The sequence below is a fragment of the Megalopta genalis genome, chromosome 15, assembly GCF_051020955.1.
Source record: "Megalopta genalis isolate 19385.01 chromosome 15, iyMegGena1_principal, whole genome shotgun sequence".
Classification (NCBI taxonomy): domain Eukaryota; kingdom Metazoa; phylum Arthropoda; class Insecta; order Hymenoptera; family Halictidae; genus Megalopta; species Megalopta genalis.
In genome coordinates this window covers 6,787,653-6,810,351 of record NC_135027.1, presented here as the reverse complement: position 1 = coordinate 6,810,351, position 22,699 = coordinate 6,787,653, and the positions used below count along the sequence as shown (strand labels likewise).

At 40.6% G+C, this 22,699-nt stretch overlaps 1 protein-coding gene across 1 annotated transcript; it reads right to left on the bottom strand.

Moving 5' to 3' along the window:
* Positions 1-846: 846 nt before the first annotated feature.
* On the bottom strand, positions 847-16,201 carry LOC117219630 (lysyl oxidase homolog 3). Its single transcript, XM_033468923.2, has 8 exons — positions 15,636-16,201; positions 13,264-13,410; positions 11,582-11,869; positions 9,356-9,562; positions 6,000-6,297; positions 3,803-3,931; positions 2,736-2,859; positions 847-1,133 (listed from the first exon to the last, which is right to left on the bottom strand). The coding sequence occupies exons 1-8, from the start codon at positions 15,823-15,825 to the stop codon at positions 1,011-1,013; spliced, it is 1,506 nt and encodes a 501-aa protein (XP_033324814.1). The 5' UTR covers positions 15,826-16,201; the 3' UTR covers positions 847-1,010.
* Positions 16,202-22,699: the final 6,498 nt, after the last annotated feature.

The window sequence follows — 22,699 nt, the reverse complement described above, 5'->3', positions numbered from 1 at the left end:
GGCCTCTGAAGACGTTGTACACTTCGTTTCGAGCATGCACACTGCATTAAACCCTTAACTCTCGTATCGCGTGAGTAATCAACGAGTAAGTAAACCGCGCTGCTTACCGGAAGCGCGACACTTTTTCAGGCCTCGAGGTCCTCGTAGTTAATGCGGCAATAAAACGGTTATATTGGGGAGGATTCTAAGAACTCGGTGGATTATAAAACACTCTTTAAAGTTCCGCTGTGAAGAAAAATAAAGTCACTCAAGACGGCCTCGCAAAACGGTCCTCTCTCGAAAAGACCCCAAATAATCGAGATTCCACTGTGTTTCATTTTACCATTTAAATCAGCACGAACGCCGTATATTCATGAAACTATGCAAATTTTACCGGAAAGGAGAAGAAGGAAAGTTCTCAAAAAGGCCCCCAGAAAGTTTCCAAAAAGGCCCCAGATAATTAAGGTTCTATTGTGTATTCCACTTTACCATTTAAATTAATTCAAACGTTTGACGTCCAGGAAGCTATGAAAATTTCGCTACAAAACATGAAGGGCCCACAAAAAGGCCCCAGATAATTAAAGTTCTATTGTATTTCACTTTATCATTTAAATTAAGTCAAATGTTTGACGTTCAAGAAGCTATGAAAATTTCGCCGCAATAATAAGAAGGCTCTCAAAAAGGTCCCCAAAATGGCCCCGAATAATCAAGGGTCTATTTCGTTTTACCGTGTGAATTTTCTGCAACACTCGACGTCGAGCGGACTGTGACATCCGCTGCAAAGAAAACGGGAGGTCCCAAAAGGGGCTGCAGTAAAAAAAAAAATGGCAACCACTGTGAGAGGAAGGCAGGAGTGGAGGGCCCAGATTGCTGAGAATGGCAGTTTATTGTTGAGTGCGAGTTAGAACAGAACGAATCGCTGCCGGATAGATTGACAACGGTCCGTTATCGTGCCCGTTTCGATTCTTTCTTCTCGTCCGCCTCTCGTCATCGAGCCACGGCGACGTTATCACTGGCGTAATAGCCCCGTGTCAAGGCCGGCCCATGACGCAACCATGCACAGTGGCAAAGGTTCCCGTGTAGAGGAGGCGACAAATCGCCGCGTTATTGTCGAACGACATTTCGCCCACTTTGAACTCCGGATTCACCGCGACCTGAAAACGTAAATATCGTTCGATTATCGTTACCCTCCTATGGCATCGCGATTGCTCGGCTTCTCCCCGGCCAGTTTTATGGACCGGGGCCATTTATTCGCGTGCAATATGGAGACCGGCTCTTATCCGACGCGCGCCCATTAACGTCATCCTCCGCAGACCGATCCGTACATCCGATTAACGTACCCTTCGCCGTGTAATGTTTTCGTTATGCAATCGGTTTCGCCGAAACCGATTCCACCGTCTCGATTCGCTACTACTTTTAGCATTATTGCGCCGCGGTCGTTAAACGTGTCCTACGAGCAATTATTGTCAGCGGGCCTTTATTAACACTAGAACCACCGAACCTGTCGAAATCACTGGTTTCCGATTTTTTCTTTCACAGTTCCCCGACGTCACGAAACCGTGCTGCTAACAGAAATTCTTGGCCGAACTTCTTCGTTCGTGTATATACAGGGTGAGCCGTTTCACTCTTTCGCCGGAATGTTTCTTGTAGATTACAGGTTGCACGAAAACGTGTTTCGGAGAAAAGCTGTTTTCCGTATCAACAGGAGCGTACGCGCGACTATAGTTTTTGTTGCTATTTTCATTCTTTGTCGAAACATCAAGATCACTTGACAAAATATGAAATATTTTAATGGAGAACATTTTGAACGTTTCTCGGCTTAAAAATCGACTGAAGAACATCTCGATAAACGTTAATTTTTGAATCGCACTTTAATCATTTTTTATCGTATATTTAATAGACTTTCGAATGGCACTGTTCTTGAATGATCGATTTTCAATGAAATTTTTCAATCTTCGCCGCAGACTCAAATAAAAAAGTTGACGAAACATTATTTTTTAATTCTTTCAGCAACGTTATTCCGTTTCAAAAGGCGTACGCGAATACCGTTTAGACCGACTATAATTTCTCTTTGATAGAAAATAATTGAATAATGATTTTTGCGTAAATATTCTATCCGGTTATTTTTGTAAAGCATCATACGCGAGTCGCTTCTAGCGCTCGGTTCGTTCAGTATTAACACTTTATCGTCCGGTCGTGGTTGAGGCTGCCACTCAGTAAGGACTGGCTTAGTCGCGCGCGCATTTGCTCCCAGTACCGGCTAAATTTTCGCTATTCATTGTGTTGTGCTTATTCCTTTAAAAATAATAATAAATAATAATAATTATTATAATTATAATTCATAAGGATATGGGGAGGTCAGCATACAGGAGGTCAGCTACTAACAAAACAGTAAAGAAACTAACAAAACCGTCGATAGCTAAAAGTCGATTAATAGGCTATCGGTCGATAAGCATTGGCAATCGAAAAGCCGATTAATAGGCTAGCCATCGTTAAACATTGGCAATCGAAAAGCCGATAAATAGGCTAGCGGTCGATAAAGTGTTAAGAGATTTGACCAAGAAATGTCGTCGGGAATGTCAGCCTTCTTAAAATCGCATCGACTACATTTTCCTTTGCATAAAGATCCGCAATGGACTTCCGAGCAACGTGACCGTATAAAACCAAGACTCTACCTATCACAGAAGAAAACCACCGTTCCGGAACGCACAAACATGCTCGGGGACCCAATCAAGTCGACGTCAGAAGAACCGTACCTTAAACGTGTACTGTCCGGGCTGGAGCTCCGATATGTCCACCCACTGGCAATCGATATTGTGCTTGTACACGTCGCTGCAGTTTACTGAAATTCCTTGGTCACCGTAATTGGCGCATTTGTACCTGAAATCGCGGCATGTGCCTCGTTTAATTGGTCGGCCAATTAAAAAAAAAAAGGTAACTATGTATTTCAATCCGCAATGGACCAGAAACGCAGAAAGCTGACAAAATTGGGAGCTCGGCAGTTTATTATACGTTACCAGTAGACCGTACTTTATCCTTTTTTTGACAAAAAGGACTCGTTGCGACATAAAACTCCGGAAAGAAAAGAAAAAATAGAAATAAAAATTATGAGAAATAAAATTTGGGCTGGCGAAAGTATACGTTTAGAAAGGGTTGTAATAGGTTTACCATTTCCATACCACAGAGATATGTAGTTAAAAAGACGTCTTTTTTTATCATGTAATCAGATCTGGAATAACTCTTATCTGTATTTAAATATAACAAAAAGAAGTACGTCAATCACAGAGCTAAAGCAATTTTGCTGGAACAAGAATGTCAAAGCTTCGTCAGAAAATTCTAGTTAACCCATCATCCTAATTTGTTATATACTTATATAAAATGTATTTAATACTTTAATATAATAGTAAATTAATGACAAACTCAAAAAAGAATTTTGAAAATACTTTAGTTTATTCTTATACGTAAAGTGCGATGCGTAACGTCTTGACTACGAACAATGAACAGATTCGGATACTTTTCATTGTTGCTAAAAATTAAATTAGATTTTAAAAACCTGATAAATCTGTATGCGACTTCAACGTTGTATTAAGCCATAATGGGTTGATTCGTTCCAAAATTTATGCAAGCTATGACGTAATCTGAACTTTGAAGAACGTGTAAATAAAATCTCAATGTCCGAACGCTGAATCATAATTTCATATCGTAGAGTAGTAGTTTCGAACTGAAGACGCTGTTCAACTTCCTAGAACCTGAAGGTCCTTGGAAATTCGATTTTTGCGAAGCTTTTTGCGATTCTAGCGTAAGATGGGATCGCCGGTGTTACCTGGGCTCGACGCCCGGCATGCACTGATTGTCCTCCAAGCAGAAAGACGCTTTGTGCCCTTCGGCAAGCCTGGTCCCGTTCCCATCGAACACGTCGAACGTAGCGAACACCTCCATCGAGTGGTAATGCCTGTCGTTAACAAGCCGTAATGCGGAATTAATGATCGTGGCCGGATCCCCGCCTCGAGTAATCTCGACGCCGGCGTCGCGACGATTGGAAGCCAGACTACGCTCCTATTCATGATTAAAGATCGGATCCCAGGGAGCAGATAAGGATGCGAAAACGGGGGAGGTTAGGGGCGTAGCTTTCGCGCTTCTAATACATTTTACCTTGGACAACCAGGGAACGCCTATTAGACCCTACGCGGTGTCCTCGAAGTACGCGATCCAAATTATTTCGCGGTGAAATACAGTATTATCTCTCAATTGTCCCTCCGTTTGTTAAAAAAGAATGGCCAATTTGGGAAGAAGAGACACGATTATTCGAGACTCGTGGCTCGTTTTTATAGGCGCCGATTGTCAACAAGTATAAAAACGAGTTGCAAGGCTCAAATAATCGTATCTTCTCTTCCACAATTTTTCTTCCCAAATCTTCTTCCATTTTTGATCACAAAAGCTGAGTGACAATTGGAGAGAATTTACTAGTTCTTATCAGCCAAACAATACCAGTGAACTCTCCTGAACATCGCACGATTTTTGCAGAACAGTTGCATGAAAATCAAATTTATTGCAAATAAATTGATAACTAATCTCTATGTAATAATAAAAACGAATGAACGAATAGAAAAACGAATAAAAACGAATCTGACACGTGATAGAGATTTTTAATAATTGTTACTCCGCCCGTTTAAATGGGAATAAAATTCTGTACTTTCTTTATCAATATTTAAGCATTCAATTAAACGTCAGATACAAATTTTACTTTTCTTCGAATAACAATCGGAGAAGATCTAATCGTTGTAACTGCGAAGAAAATGTTACAACAAGAGATTGATTGTGATCGCAAAATACTAGCAACAGAAAGATTGGATTTTAGTCTTTTTTTCAACGAATCGGTACTTTTAGGCAAGTGAACTGAGTATATTTTATAAATATCGAACATATTGAAGACACTGTCATCGAATTTTCAATGTTCTGAAAACGTCCAAATATAACCATCGGTCGAAGTTTCGAAACTGTTTAGACGCATAAAAGAACATTTCTAAATAAAGATATTCAGAATGTTTTTTAAATGCAATAAAACGAAATGCCAGAGATCGTGCGAAAGTTATTCCGGTTCAATACGGCGCGGCGTCTAAGTATCAAGGGAAAATAGAAATTCACCAGTGCCGATAAAAATGGAACCACATTGCAGCGGACAAGTTGGAAACCGCCAACGTCGCTGGACCTATATTACTTTTTCTCCCCTTCGGCCCCCTAATAGTTTTATAAAACATCTAGCAACACCCTTTGCCGGCGGCGTGGGAAAATGAGGAAACCGAGACGCGTTTTAAAGTTTGCCTGTCCAATTTCCCAGGCAAGACGGAAACGGCGCTGATATTGATATTGTCGCATTTGTCACCGGTCCTAAAACGTTTCCCCGAGCAACAGAACTATTTTCTTGAAGAAAATCGGTCCGGTATTATTAATTCTGTCGATTCAATTTGGAAAAGTTGGACACGTCGCAATTCCACGGAACGATTCTGCTATAAATCACACACTGCCATACTACTACTGTTCTAAATAAATTAAATATGCCCGAGGTTTTCCATAAAAATTCATTCGATTCAATCGCCGCATCTCTTCTCTAAGCGATCTGTTTTTAACATCCCAACCAATTGCAATTTTTCAGCCACTGTCCAGTAAACTGATCCCTTTAACACCTCAAAAAAAAAAATAAAAGAAAATACAAATCATTCGGTCAAATTTTAAGAAAGTTATCCCGTTCTAAATGGTGTGCGATGAATTTCGTCTACTCGAACAATTCTAACATCGAAGGACCCGATAAAATCGCGGTTCTCTAATGCACCTTTCCACTAATTACTACCACTCTGCCGCGCCGGCAATCGATTTTCGAATGTCAGCGAACAAGATAGCAGGCCGAGCTTTTTTCGACCGCGGTCCGGTGAGTGGTCAATAGCTCAAGTTGGAGGTCCGATAAGCAATTGACCGTCGCTTTATCGGGACTGTTTCCGTCGAGCGGAACGCTTATCACTCACATGTGACACATATGCCATTCCCAGAGGTGTTTCGGAACAGAGGGTCGGAAGTCCGCGGTTCCGGCGTTCAGGATCCTCGCGGTGAATCGGAGCAGCCTCCTTGTCTCCAGATGCCAGTTTTCCGACTCCCTTTGTATCTTGTAGGCTGGCGAGGCCACGCAGTTCTCCTCCATCGCGCACTGCAGCCAATAAAGCTGTCGGTCCTCCAAATAAGCGGTTCGCATCAGCTCCAGGTGATCGAAGACCAGGTCCGGCATTTCTCGGTGACACACCACGCTTGCCACATTTTCAGCGGTTCCTGCGAGACCGGAACAATTTTTCTAGACAAAAGTGCTTTGATTGATTCCGAAGTGTATACCACGTTGATTGAAAACTACTTGGTTCTTTCGAAAGCACTAAGTATTATGTTGTTCTAAAAGCGCAACATTACTTTAGAAATACTGTATTCCAAACGTACTAGGTTGTCAAAGCACTAGATTATTTTAGAAGTACAGTAAATTCTCCCTAATTAATAAATCTCCTCAGCTTGGAAACAAAAATGGACAATTTTGGAAGAGGATTATTCGAGCCTTGCTGCTCGTTTCTATAGCTACCGATTGTCAACAATTATAAAAACGAGCCACAAGGCTCGAATTATCGTATCTCCTCTTTCCAAATTGTCCATTTTTTATTAAAAGCTGAGTGACAATTAGAGAGAATTTACTGTACTTACTAGGTTGTTTCAAAAGCATTAGTTTATTCTAAAAGTACTCAATCGTTTTAGACGTACTATAGAAGATTTAGAGTAGAATATATCAAATGTGTTTGCACATTGTTTTTAAAGTATTAGGTTGTTACACAAGTACTATAATATTGCGATAGTACTAGGTTATTTCAAAAATACTACATGCTCTCATAAGTATTAAGTTGTTCTAAAAGCAGTACATTATTTCAGAAATGCTATATTGTTCCAAAAGTACTAGGTTGCTTCAAAAGCACTAGATTGTTTCAGAAGTACTCTAAAATATTTAGAATAGAATATTTCAGATGCATCTAGTAGTTCCACAAGAGTTTGTACTGAGTTGTTTTAAATGACAAGGTTGTCTAAAAAAACACTGTGTTCTTCCAGAAGTTCCAGATTATTTTAAAAATACTAGATTATCTCGAAACTACCAGGTCTGTCCAAAAGTACTAACTAGTACCAAAAGTACTACATTGCCCAAAAATTCTTCTGTATAGTACTAACAACATTTTCCTCAAGACAGATTTACATATCAGAGTCTTGTATAATGAGAAAAACAAGCAAAATCCTTTCAGTGTATCGCAAGAATATGTTCCTCCAAAAAACTTAGTGTCGCCAATTGAGAAAATGAACAAATCCTGATCTTCTGTTATAAAAAGGATTTTTTCCCCTTGAATAAATGAACGTGATGAAATGAATAAAATGTCCTTAAATTATGTTAAAAATTCTTCACCGCTGAATCTATACAATTCCGTTCTCCGTCCGCAGTGAAACTGGGTTTTCAGTTAATTTGATAGATCCACTCAGTACACCCGTAGGATTCTGCTTTCCGATCAAGATAATAGATACCGGTGCACCGTTCGTTCTCGGAATGAAATTCAATCGGTCGAGTTGTCCATTCACGGGCATTATTAAGCCCCTAATCTGGCCGGGAGAATCCTCTTATTCGTGGAACGAGTTCGCCTCGACGAGGGAATTCCTCGGTCGGATCCTAGACCAACGGAGAGCGGTACTTGTCATTCTTTTAATCTCTTGCGGCGATTCTCTTGACACCGAGTCCTTCCACCATGTCTCTTCCCATCTCGTCTGGTCTGGTCTGGTCCCGTCCCGTCCCGTCCCGTTCAGTCTCGTCGGCCAATTGACATTCCTTTCCTTTTCAATGAAAGCAGGAATCCAAACGTGTCTCTCCCCGCGAGGCGACACACCGTATCGCATTCATCATATCCGTCCGTCTCATTACGAAACCGTCGAGAGTCTACTCTAACGTCGGATCCGCACTCGACAACGGACGCGTTAAGCCGCGCGACATAATTCAACAGCTCCGGTTCGCTGCCAGCTTGATCCAATGATAACGAGAGGTTTCTGTTTTAAATATGTAAAAGCGGATTCATTGAATAATATCGAAAGCTCTCGGATGTCAAGTGTTGAGCCAGCTTTGCGCGACGGATGCGAAGCTTCCTAAAGGTAGAGATACGCGGTCACGCCGCGAGGCTAGAGTGGTTAAACGATCGTCGTAGAAGTGTTTCTCGGTACACGGCTGAAGTTCCAAGCTCTGATTGGTTCAGTTCCTTATTTTCAATCGTGTGGAAAGCCTCGGAGTTACGCGAGTGCGATTCGATGGTGAATCGCCTCGAAAATGTAACGAATTCTGGATTCAGATTCTACAGAGATATTTGTTCAGAGTTGGAGGAGAAAAATTCTGCAGACGAAAATTGATGTATTTTTACCAACGGGGAGAAATTCTTCTTTTTAAGAAACGAGGTTGTTGGAACCGTAAACGTCTTTAAACTTTGCACAGATACGTTCCAATAGCGAATAACTTAGGCAAAATACAATGAATTCCGAATTAAAATTTTACGGAGATATTCTTAACTGTTATATATATATATATCTGTCGTGTTATCACGACTATACTCGTCAAAACAGTTAAGAATATCTCTGTAAAATTTTAATTTGGAATTCATTGTATATGTATATATATATCATATATATATAATAATAAATAAATACATATAAAAAAAATATATATATATTTTATATATATTTATATATTTATATATATTATTACATTTATATTATATTATATTATATTATATAATATTATATATAATATATATAAATAATTATATAATAATAAAAATATATGATTTAGTAAAGTATATCAAAATAATGTTTAAATATATGTTTAAATATATATATATATATATATATATATATATATATATATATATATATTTAAACAAAATATTAAGAAAATCGAATACATACAGAATAATTGCAGTAACTTATACACTTTTCAGAGAAATTGTTAACTGGTTAAAGGGTTATTTATAAGATCCTTCAAAAAAAAATCAATTCTTTCATGGGAACAAACAGATATTTTTTTCTTCAAGGAGTCAAATTATACGAATCAAAATAAATGTTGTAAGCATACGCTCCAATAGTTGATAACTTAATACAGACGAATTTTAACTTGAGATTTCCGAGTGACGTTCCTCAACTACAAGAGCCCGCGCAAAGAAACCGATCCTCCGCGCCGAGAAAAAGGAAATTCCCAGCCGAAGGTTCACCGCGGATCCGATATTGCGGAACGGTTTTTAATGGTGCTCTCGGTTCTGACGGTTCTTTCGTTTACCTGGACAGTCGAGAAACTTGTCGTGCAGACACTCGGTCAGACTGTTCTCGTCCCCGCGACACTGCACCCCGCCGATTGCCATCGGGGCCCTCTCGCCGCCGAAGAAGTTGGTCTGCACGGCGTCGGAGGCGTAACCGAGGCCCAATTGCCGGCAAACCACCGCCGCCTCGAATAGAGACCAACCGTCACCGCAGACGACACCCCAATCTAAAACAAAATTGCACCATCGGCATTATTAGCGCCGCGCCGCACCGCGCCGCGGCCAAATTGACACGTCGCGGGAACCTGAAATCCTTCGGCGCGCCGCAACGTTTTCATCCACTTTGCTCGCGTGGAATTTTACGCGGGACCGACAGCACGGCGATCGTGGATCACCGTGTTTCTACAACTTCGATTCACGCCGCCAGAAGCCTGGCAGTATAAACATTTCTGGAAGAAAAATCGTTTCTACTACCCTTGGTCCAGAAATATTCGCACACCTCTTGAAACGCAATAATTATTTTGAAACTGGACCAAATAACTTGAATTTCTTTTTAAATGTGTAAAAGACTAATTTATACCTGGACAATGACTAAAATACTTTTCCTTCATTTTGCTGCTGCTGCTTGGAAAATATTGATTTTTGAACATCTTTATCTGAACATGGAACGAAAATTTAAAAAATGCTTTTTGTAAATCTCGATAACTGTACATGGATACCTATTGAAAATTTTATTGAAATTGATTCACGTTGTTATGAGTTACAAATAATTAAAGATCGTGAAAATCGAGATTCTACGGATTTCGATCAAAACGGATCATTTTTACATCTTTCAGTGGCTGCGGCCAAATGATATATAAAATAATAATAAAGAAAATAGGGAAAAATGTAACATAATATGATACGCCACGACCATTTTCATACTGCAGTAAGAACAAAGCGTTTAAATAAAGCAGAGAAATTATTGAAAATATCAACAGCACTGGAACAACAGTTAGAAGTGAGAAACAATCGGTTTGGGCAATTAAATTGGCCGTAAAGAGCGAATTTAGTTGTGGTATTTTAAATGGTTATTTTTGAACACTTTTTGCCAGGGGTTGCATAAGAAGCTTATCTATTCTCTGCCAACAAGAAGAGCCTCAACAGAAGCGCGAAAAGTAGAAGTTTAACAATTTCCCAGCAACAACAATACCCCCAAGAGAAGCGTGAAATATAGAAGTTTAACAATTTCCCATTAACGGTAACAGTCCCGAGAGAAACGTGAGACGTGGAAGAATCTTAACAACTTCCACCGCAAGAACAATCTCAAGATAACTCGTTGCTTGCCCAATTAAATTGCCATCTGCGATTTCTAAAAGTGTTATTCAACAGGATAGAGCGCCAAACACGATTGAATTTTACAAGAACCCAGAAATAGCGAGCGCAGCAAGTCGCAAGCACGTCAAGTGTTCTATTATCTTGAAGAATGCAGGAGCACGCATTTCATGGTCACCAGAGACGCTCGTTGCCTAATGGATGCCACGAGACGGTCGATTAAGATGCTCTTGTTCTTTGAACAACGCAGCTTGGACCAAGAGAATCGACATCATTTTGAACCAGGAAGCGGTCTTGCAATTACCGAAGGTCTCCATCTCTCACGATCGAATGGAAGGTAAAGAAACGAAAATTAGATAAGTTCACCTCTAATTCATCAAAGACTTGGACTATTTAAAAATCAAGTGAACGTAGTATTGAACATATTTTTAGCTCTGAAAATTTATATTAAACTTGAAATATTCCAACAAAATTGTGATTTATCCGATATCATGTACAGTTCGATTTTTTTGTTACATGTTACACACGATTTCATTAGTGCCTTCAAAATTCTGAAATAGTAGATAAATTTGGAAATGATATATAAAGAGCGATAAAAAAATCCAACTGTACATGGGATTTCATAAGTCACAATTTTGTTGGTACATTTCAAGGTTAACATGAATTATCGAGTTTAAAAAATGTTCATACCGCATTCCTTTTATTTCTCCCTCGTTCAGCAACATTCGAGCTTTAACGTAAAAAAGAATCATCGCTTTGTCTCATTTCAATCGAAAGTTCTTTGATCCATTTTGAACCAGGAACTGATTTTATAGTCACCAAAAACACGAAAATCGGATACGTTCACCTCTGGTTCTTCAAAGTCTCGGTATAGTCCTACCAAAAATGGACTGAGCAGGCTTGACGGACGTCCCTGAGTTTGAACACTATACCTGAGATTCCTAGCTTGACCTCGACTCTGCCTTCGGAGTGCACACGTCCACCGGCCAGCCTTATCGCCACTCCTTGCTGATGGATATCCTTGATTCTCGACTTCTCCGGCTTCCTTTTGGGCTTCTTCTTGGCCGTCGTTTCCCCCACCTCGTCCTGGTCTTCGCGGGCGCAAATTACACCGGCCGCCTCGCTGCTCTCGCAATCGGAAGTGGCCCATCCGTCGAACCGACATTTCGAGAGCTCGTCCTCGCTGCCGTCGCAGTACACGTTGTCCATCCAGTATCTTCCTGGAACGTTTTCGGCAGCCTCTTAGTCTCGCGACCCCCCCCCCCTCTCCCTCCACACCCACATCCTGAGCCGCGCCGCTACCCCTTTTGTCGGCCCTTCTTCAAGGTCGGACCGAAAACGTTTCTACAAAAAGTTCTGGAGCAGTTTTCGTGACACTTGCGTCGATACAGAGAATTTTCAAATTTACGATTGCCCTAGATAGTCACTCCGGTAAGACAATTGCAAATGATTTACGCTAGAACTATTGAGCCCTAATTTATAGTGTACTGTGAGAATAGCAAGTGTTTTGTAAAAAAGGGAAAATTGGATTTACTCTGAGTTCGAACGATTTCGGTTACAATTAGATTTATACAGTTATATATTAATATAATATATAATTATATAAAATATATTATAATAAATTTATAAATAATTTATAAATTACATAAATTATATTATATAATATAATTATATATTATATTATACAATTATATATTATATTATATAATTAGATCATTTTTATGCAAAATAAAAATTGTCTTAAGCAATTCCAAGAAATGTAAACCAAATAGCAAGTTCATTCGTTCTTCGATAACTTGAATAGGTTCGAAATAATACACTCTGACATACTTGAATTCTCTCAATGTATCTACCATTTTAAATTGCAACTATCCAATTTTGCCATAAGTGCATAAAATCCGCAGTTTAGTTATAATTTACATTATATATAATATATATTAATGATATTTCTACGGTGTTCCCATATACTAAACTTGTATTATATGCCATTGATATTAAGATTTATCGGTATATCTCTAATCGGTGATCTGCCGATTTTATACACTTTCGACAAAATTAACTGCATCAAGAACAAAATTATTACGACGTGAGAAGGATTTGAGAATATTTGTATATTCTATAAAACTTGTTGAAATTATTAAAAGAGGAAACACATAATCGCTAATCTATTGCATCTTCGTAATTTTATTACGATCTAAAAACATAAAAGTGTCGAAAAAGTAATCGATGTCATACAACTTTGACTTTACAATTTTAATTCCATGGATACTTTAATTCGATTTAAGTTAAAGTAGTGTCCGCCTGATAACTGATGTCTGTTGTATCATTACGTATTCTATAGCCTAATCAATAGTAGCTGATTTTACTTGGAAGTTATCTAGGTATCGACCAAGGGATACAAATATACAGAAAAAAGGCTCCAACAAAGAAAAGCTTATACTCGATCCATTTTCCTCGATCCATGCTCGCCGTGGTTGGAGGCAAATCGAATGAAAGGCAAATGTTAGTGAGCTTTTTGAAGCGCGTCCCGCCATAATGGCGCAAACGATCGTGCAGAACGGCGACGATGGATGGAAGAAGTATTGGCTAGAATGAAGAGACAATATTATCTCACTTCTGGCCTGGCCGAAGTGGCCGTTCACCGTCGGTTTAATTGCACCGTCGAAGCCTAATTGCCTGCAAACCACACTGGCCTCCAAGTAATCCCATTCGTCGTCGCACACGCTGCCCCATTTCCCGTCGTGAAGTATTTCCACGTTTCCTGCGCACCAATCGAATTATTAGCTCACAGTTTTCCGGTTCCGTCGGAGCCGCAGTAAACTTTATGAACCGACGCGGAAATTACTTGAGACGCAATCACGTGCACGACCGTCGCCATTTCGAGCTTCTGATCTGGCTCCGGATAAACAATATGGCGGCCGTAAATGTTCCGGAACCATGGTTTCTGTTTCCTGATTTTGGTTCTCGTGAGCTGGGCGATCTCCGAGGCACGCCGTTAAACATTTGCCCTTTGTTTTGTTTATCGTTATTAAGAGATATGTTCTAGTGTAAAAATTGCAGTTTTGTTTAGCCCCCCGCTGTCTCGCCGGGTCAAAATGACCCACATCATTTACGAAAAGTGAAATTAACTATTAATTTAATATATGTTCTAGAATGTTCAAATTGTATTCTCAGATTTTTGGATATCAATAGCATCGTCAGTTTTTGAGTGACGGTTGTTTGGAAATTGTATGACGTGCGTGCTTCGCATAGATTGTGTGACAGCGGGATTAATTGGACTTTTTTCGCGAAAGATTTGTGTGATATCTTTTGCAATATCACATTTACAAGGCTTATTCATGCATGTTTCGATAACATATAAAAATTGTTTGTGTTGAAAAAACTTAAAATTGATAGGCTACTTTGATAGACATTAATGATTAAATTGTTTTCTTTTTGCATAATGTTTCGTGGTATCCGAAAACAAAAACGTGTTTAAGTTGCACAACATTTCGAGGACAGCGAACGTTGAAAAAGGATAGAACATCTTCTCCTTTTACCTTTTAATTTGTAGCGGAGCTAAATTAACCCTTTGCACTAGGATGCGGCGGCACTGTTCATTCGTGTCAAAGTGGCATTTCTTTCTAATTATTTTCTTTCCCGTACTGTAAGAGAATGCGCCAATAAAACCGCAAAGACATTAATTCATTAATACCTACAAAATTTCACGATTTTTATTTCAATTCGTCTTTTGTACACGCAAAATCACAATTATTGCAAAATTGATCGGAGAAATCTCCCGAGTGCTAAGGTTTAATTAATTCGCAGCTTTAGCACCGTTGAAATAAAACCGAGAACACGCGATTTCTCTAAAGCATTAAAATGTTAGGCAATAAGTTTACGATGCGCCTCGAAGCGGGGCCGTAATGGCGATGCCGGCCGCTAAGGAAGCAAACAGATTCACGGAAATCGAGCGTCCGCGGAATAAATTGTCCTTAAAGAAACTGAAGGAGAAGCGTTTTGCCCGTGTATCAAATTGATCGGGAACACGGAACAGACGAAGGAAAAGAACGCCCTCGGAATGTAATATACCCAATGGAGGGCAATAAAAATTGACATGCGGACGTCTGGGACGGATTCTATCCTGTTTTATGGTCCAATTTGACGGTGACCATACTCGTACCGTGACCCGGCTCGCGGTTGCTCCCGGGGTCTACGTGACGTTTGCTACGCTGACACATAGTCGTTGACATAAATCATCGTCCGAGTTGACCCCTTTTTAATCGGCATTGCATAACTTACACCGCGTAAAGCCGCGAATGTGTTCCGCGTAATGTCTCGCCGTTTTTTCCGGATGATTTACACAGTCCGCGCGTATCGACGTGCGCGACGCGCGTGTCACTGTTCTCGTTTATCATCGGGCCCGGATGATGCGTTACGCAAAGTTGCGTCAAATCGAAACTGTTCGTCCAACGCAACAAGCCGTCAATATTGTACGATTCTCTTCTTTACGACGGAGCCGAGCGAAATTTTACTCGGACGACGAATAAGGGATTTTATTCGGCACTGTCGAATGAATATTCTAATCGAACGAAAATTGATCTGAATGAAAATATTGATTCGAATAGCTTTCGGAGTTGAAGTTGTTACATCAAATTCGAAGACAGATCGTTCGATCCTGAACGTGATTATTGTCGCTTCTCAACAATTTTTCAAGAAATTCTTAACCCGTCGATGTTCGACTGGAAAAAGACTGTTCGCCGACGGTACGGAACGAACCTCCTTCAAAACTGGCACACACGAGATACGAGCTCGGACATGAATAGTGGAGCTTAAACGTCGAAACTCGCCCGTCGAGAACCCCCGTCCCGGAAAAACGCAATTTCTACTCCGCGTTCGACTCGCGCCCGTCAAATCTGCGACCCGTAAACTTTCGGAGCCGTCGAAGCTCCGTTTGCCAATTGAAGTTCGCGAACTTCCCCTGAGTTCGGTACCGTTCCCGTTTACCTTCGTGGCCGTGGCGTCCGCCCACGAGCTTCACCGCGCCGTCCTGTTTCTTCAGCTTCCGGAAGTCCTTCTTGAGCTTCTTGTTGGTCCTATGCTTCTTCTTGTCCCACGTGCTGTTGCCGTTCGCCGACACGTCGGCTACCAGCATCGATATCGCGCAGAATCCGAGCAGAACGGTCCTCCAGTTCATCTCGGATCCGACTGTCCCCCGGGACCAGGATCTGCGGAAGACTCGTTGAGCAGGATAAACCACGGGGATCTGATCAGACTCGGTGTGCCGGGTCGTTCGTCATCGTTCTATCTCGGAGCCCTTCATTTTTCATGGAATAACCAGCCGAGGATCCGTTCTCAACAAGTGGTCGATCGTTCGTTCCGGTTGCACGTAGGCTTGGGCGCTCGGTGTTCGCATTAAAATCGCGACACGTGTCTTTCGTTTACCGATCCGCGAGCTACTGGTGCGTGCACACCACCGTCGATCACGCAACGCGATACGTTTGCCCTGGTTCGAAGACAAGCATCGCGATATCAAGCTTCCAACGCGTCGCCAGTGGAAGTCCGCTCGGCGCGCACATGGCAGATCGCTTTTTCTAGACTCCCTTCCTTCCCCCGGGCGCGATCCAGCTCATCCGAGAACTATGCATCCAGCATCCTCTAATGGGATTACCAGATTTCCGCGGCTGAATGGTCACCCTGTCGTCGAGGCGCCTTTTTTCGGGCCTGCACCGAGGAATTTAATCAGACGGCAATCGATCACCCGTTTTTCGGATCCGCTGACTTCCTTCGGCGAACAAGCAGAAGCGAAAGTGCTCGATGGCTCGCGCGGATGTGAAACGCTTTTATTCCTATATCTGTGCGCAAGTATCGTGACTATGCACTCTGCGTCTCGTTACTGTAATCTCAAATATGGCATGCTTCCTTCGTTATTGTATCAACTACGATGAATAAAAACTGACCATTTTTTGATGGTTTTACGGCTATGACAAGCGGTGTGCGTGCTAAATTTCAAGCAAAATTGGGTGTTATTCGAATTGTTTCGAATATATATATATATATAAATATGTATCTAGAATAATTATTCGAATGAATTTTTTTAAATCGGATGTTTGATTCAAATAACAATTTTGTTCCTGACAAATTATCTATTCATCTGAAGAATTCCGTATTTGTCGTTCGAATAAATTATTCGAATAGAGATTGCAAAATTATTCGATTAATAATGCGAATGATCGTTGACTGTATTTATTTTTACGTAATTTCGTAAGAATGTATTGACAAGAATACATTCCGTTATAAACATACATTAAAAATCGGTTCTGTTTTCACAGTTCTGCTAATGATACTGTATGCATGTTTAATTCATGTTATTTTTGCAACAACGCTTTCCTGAAGCAGTATTTGAAAAAGAGTAAATCGTAAAATTTAACAGAGAAGAAATTAATCAATAAATTATAATACGCTTTTGATCCTATCATTTCCACATAAATCGATTATCTTCCGAATGAATTCGTTCTTACTCGAATGCAATTTTAATCGAATAAATTCTTATTCGGATCTATGTATTGTTATCTAGATGAATTAGTATTCGATTGGATATTTATTCGATAAATGCCCTAAAACATGAGATATTCGTCTTTCTCAGAAGAAATCAAAGGAATAAAATTATTTTGTACTGTAGCGTGACTGTGTATATTTCGTCCAACACAGAACACAATGCATCACTGTCGTTGTTGCAAAATGTTGGAAACAGAGATTAATAGCCTCGATTGATAGAGAACTCGAAGGGCTTTTATTCTGTCCTCTTCTATCGGGTAAACCGATTCCAGCTATAATTCGAGCCACGTGCTTCCCAATCAATCCCGAACAACCGCACCGAACTATATTTTTATCCACGTCGATCCCCGTTTCGTCATGCTGAATTCGCATCGGCGAACGGTCGCTGGATTTTCGTTCGATCGAAGGACGTAACTTCGATCGAAGGACGTAACTACGATCGATGAACGTAACTTCGATCGAGCCTGGCCTCTCGACGAATCATCCGAACCGGTCGATTCGAAACACACCTCCGCCGGCGTTGATCGAAACCGACCGAGTGTTCTCGCCGACCTATTTTGTCACTCCCATCGCCGGAGTCTTGTTAATCCAGTCTAATTCCGCCTTTTAAACGGTGACTTAAGCCCCCCATACAGGGACCTGTTATTCCTGACTGTAATCGGATCCTTCTCTTCGTCGATCGGCTTCGCGCGAAGATCACTAGGCTTCTTCTTCTTCTTCATCTTCTTCTTCTTCTTGGACCTCTATCTATTATTGGCAATTTCGATTTCTCTTCGAAATTCACGGCTGCGGAGGATGAGCTCGATGGATTCGTTATTCTCGATTGAAATACAGTTCTTCTGTCTGCACAATGATGGTCTAAATTCTCAGCTTTTAACGTTAATTTAGCCGCCATGTTTGAGAACATAAGAAAACCGAGTTTACTACGAACTGATTCGTTCATCTGATAAAACTTGTAAGTAGACCGCGAATTTTTATGCAAAATAAAAGTTATCTGCGTTAATTATAAGATGCAGAACATAGACATTTCTTTTCGTTTAATCATTTTAACGCGTCGACGGTAATATAATAATATTTTCAAATTATATACATATCTTTACTATTTTGCATTTGATCTATTCGCTTTTGTCAGAAATCCGCATCAAATCCGCAGTCTAATTAACATTGTATTTACTTAGACTGTGTTGTGTCGATCATTTTTCACAAAAGCATCTTTGCTATTTCAATAATTCTAAAATAAGTAATAAGTACAACAAATTAAAAACACACACACACACACAGTGAGACACTTGAAGAATTTCAAGATACCGTTCGTATAATATCCAATTCATCGAACAAGAGAAATATAACTATTTACCTCCAGCATCTCGCAATCACTGCAGACAATTTGTATTTTTCACGAAATAGTCTGTTCATCGTTAAAAGGAAGATTTCATAGTTTCGATGTTTATCTTGGAAAGAATGATTACACCCTGGACAAAATAGATAGACAAAGATGCGATCGCATGACCAGCGGCGACGGCCATATTCGTTTCCATCAGACAGACACCGATTCCCAATGAACAATAATTTACCCGGTGTATCTGCAGGTTTTAGCCAAAGCATAAATGATCGGTTCGACGATTGTGCAATGACGAATGATACGAGCCGGTGTATCGAGTAACGAGAACCACGTTCCGCAGGCCACAGTGGCTTTCTAAGCTGCGGATCTTTTTCTCCAGATCGAATTGCCTTTCGTTCGTCTGACGACGACGACACCGAACTCGTGTCACATTCGTCATCGATCTCTTCAAAATATTCACCGTTATTCCGTATTCTACACATAGACAGATACCAAAATGCTGTCGAATAGCAGAGAGCGACGAACGCTATTTCCTTATCGAATTAACATCGACGAATTTATACATGGAATACAAATTTCAGCGAATTTAGAACCGATTTCTTAGAACAGAAATGTCAAAAAATAGCTGTTACAGTAAATATATATAGCTGTAAATATACATAGTTGTTACACAAAAATGGATTGTCAGCAACGATTGTCGACAACTATAAAAACGAGACGCAAGGCTCGAATAATCGTATCTCCTCTGCCCAAATTGTCCATTTTTGTGCGCAATCTGAGCGCGAATTAGGGAGAAACGAGTGTATATCGGAACCGACTGAAAGTTTCGACAGTTTAAAGCGCTGTTTAACAGATTCTAATAAAAATAGAGCTTCCAGTGCGACGAAAAAAAAAATTGTGTGGCCCATATACGACCGACGTGGCGGTCGCGGTGCGAAAATATCGTAACGTCGTTCATCTCGTATCACAACTCGAGGACGTGCCCGCGGGAATGGATAGCCCGTTTAATGAAGACGACAGCGTCACGATAAACGGAAAAATTCGTCGTTTCGCGGGAATGGGAGCGTGAATTATTTGAGAGAACTAGAGGCGCAGAATTTCGTAGATTGAGGAGCAGGCCACGAAGCGGCGCGGCGCAGCGCAAACTTTTCAGCCGTTCTCCACTTGATCATGACCTCATCGCCGTCAGCCGGACGAGGACGCGGCAAAAAATCTTATAATTCAAGTAACAGGCCGCTTTTGACACGGTTCGTTTCGTGGCGTAACCGCAACGAACGCGGCGAACCAATTATCGTAAGCTATTAGTGAAAACGGCCCACGGCGAAATTCTTGACATACTTCTGATATGGACCATGGTGGCCGGGGGTTGGAGGGATGAAGAGGAGCTCCTTTAAATCCCGGCCGGTGTTCAACGAGACGGTCGCAAAAAAGGAAATTCGCTTCACCCTCGACAATTAAATTGAGGGAAAATTAACCGAATTATTCGACGCTATTAACCAGCATTTGATATTGATCGTTTTAAAGTTTTTAACTTGATTAAATGATTGATGATGAACGATTAGAAGCATTAATCGCCGAGAAGACGAGGATCATGTGTAGTGATCGATCGATAAGCGTAATCATCATTTTGATGCAGAAAATCTTAGGATAATGCTTGACCAAATTTTGCTTGGCACGGTAGACTTTCAATTGGACGATTAGATCAACAAGTTGTATTTATTTGCGATCCACAGCGAAAATCAGCGATCTTACGGCAACGAAAATCAGTGGATGAGTTTCATTCTGAATAACTTTATTAAATTAGAGAAAAAAATAACACTCATTTGGAGCTTGATAGTAAACGATCGGTCCATAAGTTCGTGCGATTTTCATTTCGATTTAAATTACGCGCATAATTGCCCAACAGTTACAGTGATATAAACAATTATAAACTGAAAGTAACTTTTACATTTTATGTACACATATGTTATGAACATCATATTTCCGTATTTCTATATTAGAAATAATAGAAAATAGAAGCATACAAATATAATTTTTTTGACGTTTCTGTGTAAATATCAATAAAAATACTAAAGTTACTTTGTGTCCATAATTATGCACATCAATGTACGTGATAAAATTTGCAAAATATATCGGCGATGTTCGTTCCTGTTAATTTGACATCTTATAGTTTCTAAAAAATTAATCACTTTATTATCCATGCGGAACGAGTAAGCAAACGATCGCAGGAGAAAACCAGAGAGCTATCGAATAACGTATGAGACACAACTGTTCGGCAATTATGATGCGAGAAATATAAAGCGAAATTAAATTCGCAGGAACATACGGACCGACCTACTAGAACTGACATCAGAAACGACCAGGCGGCGTACAGAGCAACAATTACCGCTGCATCCCGCCAGCAAACTCGTTGCCAATCCGTTCCTTAATTACGACGCCGCATAAACATAGCTCCCGAAGCGTTTCCAGCGAAAGAACGCAAATAGAGCGAATAAACTGGCTCGGGGACAGTAAACAAGCCGGCGCAACAACAGCTATTAGATTATCGATTAATCCGAGCATTTGTTTTCGTTACATAATTCCCCCGAAAGTTACAAGAGAGAGAGAGAGAGAGAGAGAGAGGGAGAGAGAGAGAGAGGGAGAGAGAGAGAGAGAGAGAGAGAGAGAGAGAGAGAGAGAGAACTTGGTACGACCGTGTTTACGGTTTCGGAGATTTTTCGAATCGCGAGCGGATCTCCATAATGGACGGCCGTTTCGAGCGGAAGGAGCTGCTTGTTTTTCGACGATATATTACGAAATTACAGCGCGCCCCAAGAAAAATGGATCGCCTTTTTGTACCCGCGACAATGGACATCGTAAATCGTCCGGCCCGCCGGAGCGTGCGTAATGCAACATCGCGACTACACCGGCCAGGTGAATTATAGTTCTCGATTCCTTCTAACCGCAACCGCGACCATTAATGACACGCGTGATTGATGCTACGGGCGCATTGTTGTACGCGTCGCTCCTTGCGTTACTCGTTTCTTTTTTCCGCATCTCGGGCAAGGAAGGAGATCATTTTGGTAACGAAATTAGCTCCGGTCCACGCGATGCGCCACCGCGAATTTCTTTCGAGGAGAAATGTTGCTCTGGAGTAGGACAAGAGCGCTAATTGCCCTACGGGGCACAGTTCTGGCTTTAAGGGATATCGAGAAAGAATTGTTTTTTAATTATTTGAAGGAGTGTGGCTGTTTTGGAGCAGCCAAGCAAAGAATTGCTCTGGAGAGACGATGCCTAAAAGACCTCGATACAAATATTTGAAAAAGTATTAGAAATAGATGATGAAACGATCTTGTTTGTGTGAAATAGTATTTCAAGATTTATTTGACGTCATACACAGCAGCGAAGCCACGCTTAGGCGAACTTCGAACGCAAGACTAAATTTCAGTGGTAGTAACAGCGTTGAAATTATCTTGAAAAATCGATCTCTGAGAGAAGAGTTGTTCTACAGCAACCGGTAGCATCAACTGCCTTCTGGGGCATTGCTCCGGCTACATGGAAATAACAGAGATAGATTGCTTTGTATCACTCGGCACGCACTTTTTAATGCACGGGTAGCTATGATGCGTTCCCAGAAAATTGCAGTGACTAGCAAAATTTCTGCGGAATCGCTCCAACAAGCTGCACCTGCATCGACGCTAATGTCCGTTAACGTTGCACAGCCTGTTCGACAAGCAAATCGCTGGTCGACTTCGCGGAAAGCCGTGTACAACTGATTTTACAACTTCTGCCGGTGTATTTTTGGGAACAATGCCCTCGGCCGGTTGCCGTGAAACCTGTCGTATTGTCGAGGCTTCCTCTGCACCCATTGAAATTGTCTTGTTTTGAACGTTGCGGTTGCGTAATGTTTTCTTACCTCGTTGCATCCCTATCTTGTTATCTTATTATTTCATTATCTCTATGTTCGATTTTTTCAAATTAATGTTTTTGAAATTCGTCCTTCTATATTCAAATTCTTCCTCGTTATACCTCGATTCTTGTGTTTTGTTTATTAATTTATACTAAGAATATAAGTAAATTGTGAACGTATATCTTGCTTCTCTCAAATTTTATGTTTTCTTTATTAAATTAAGGTCAAAGAATGTGCTAACATATTTCGTGCTTTTCTCAAGTTTTATATTCGTCATTGAAA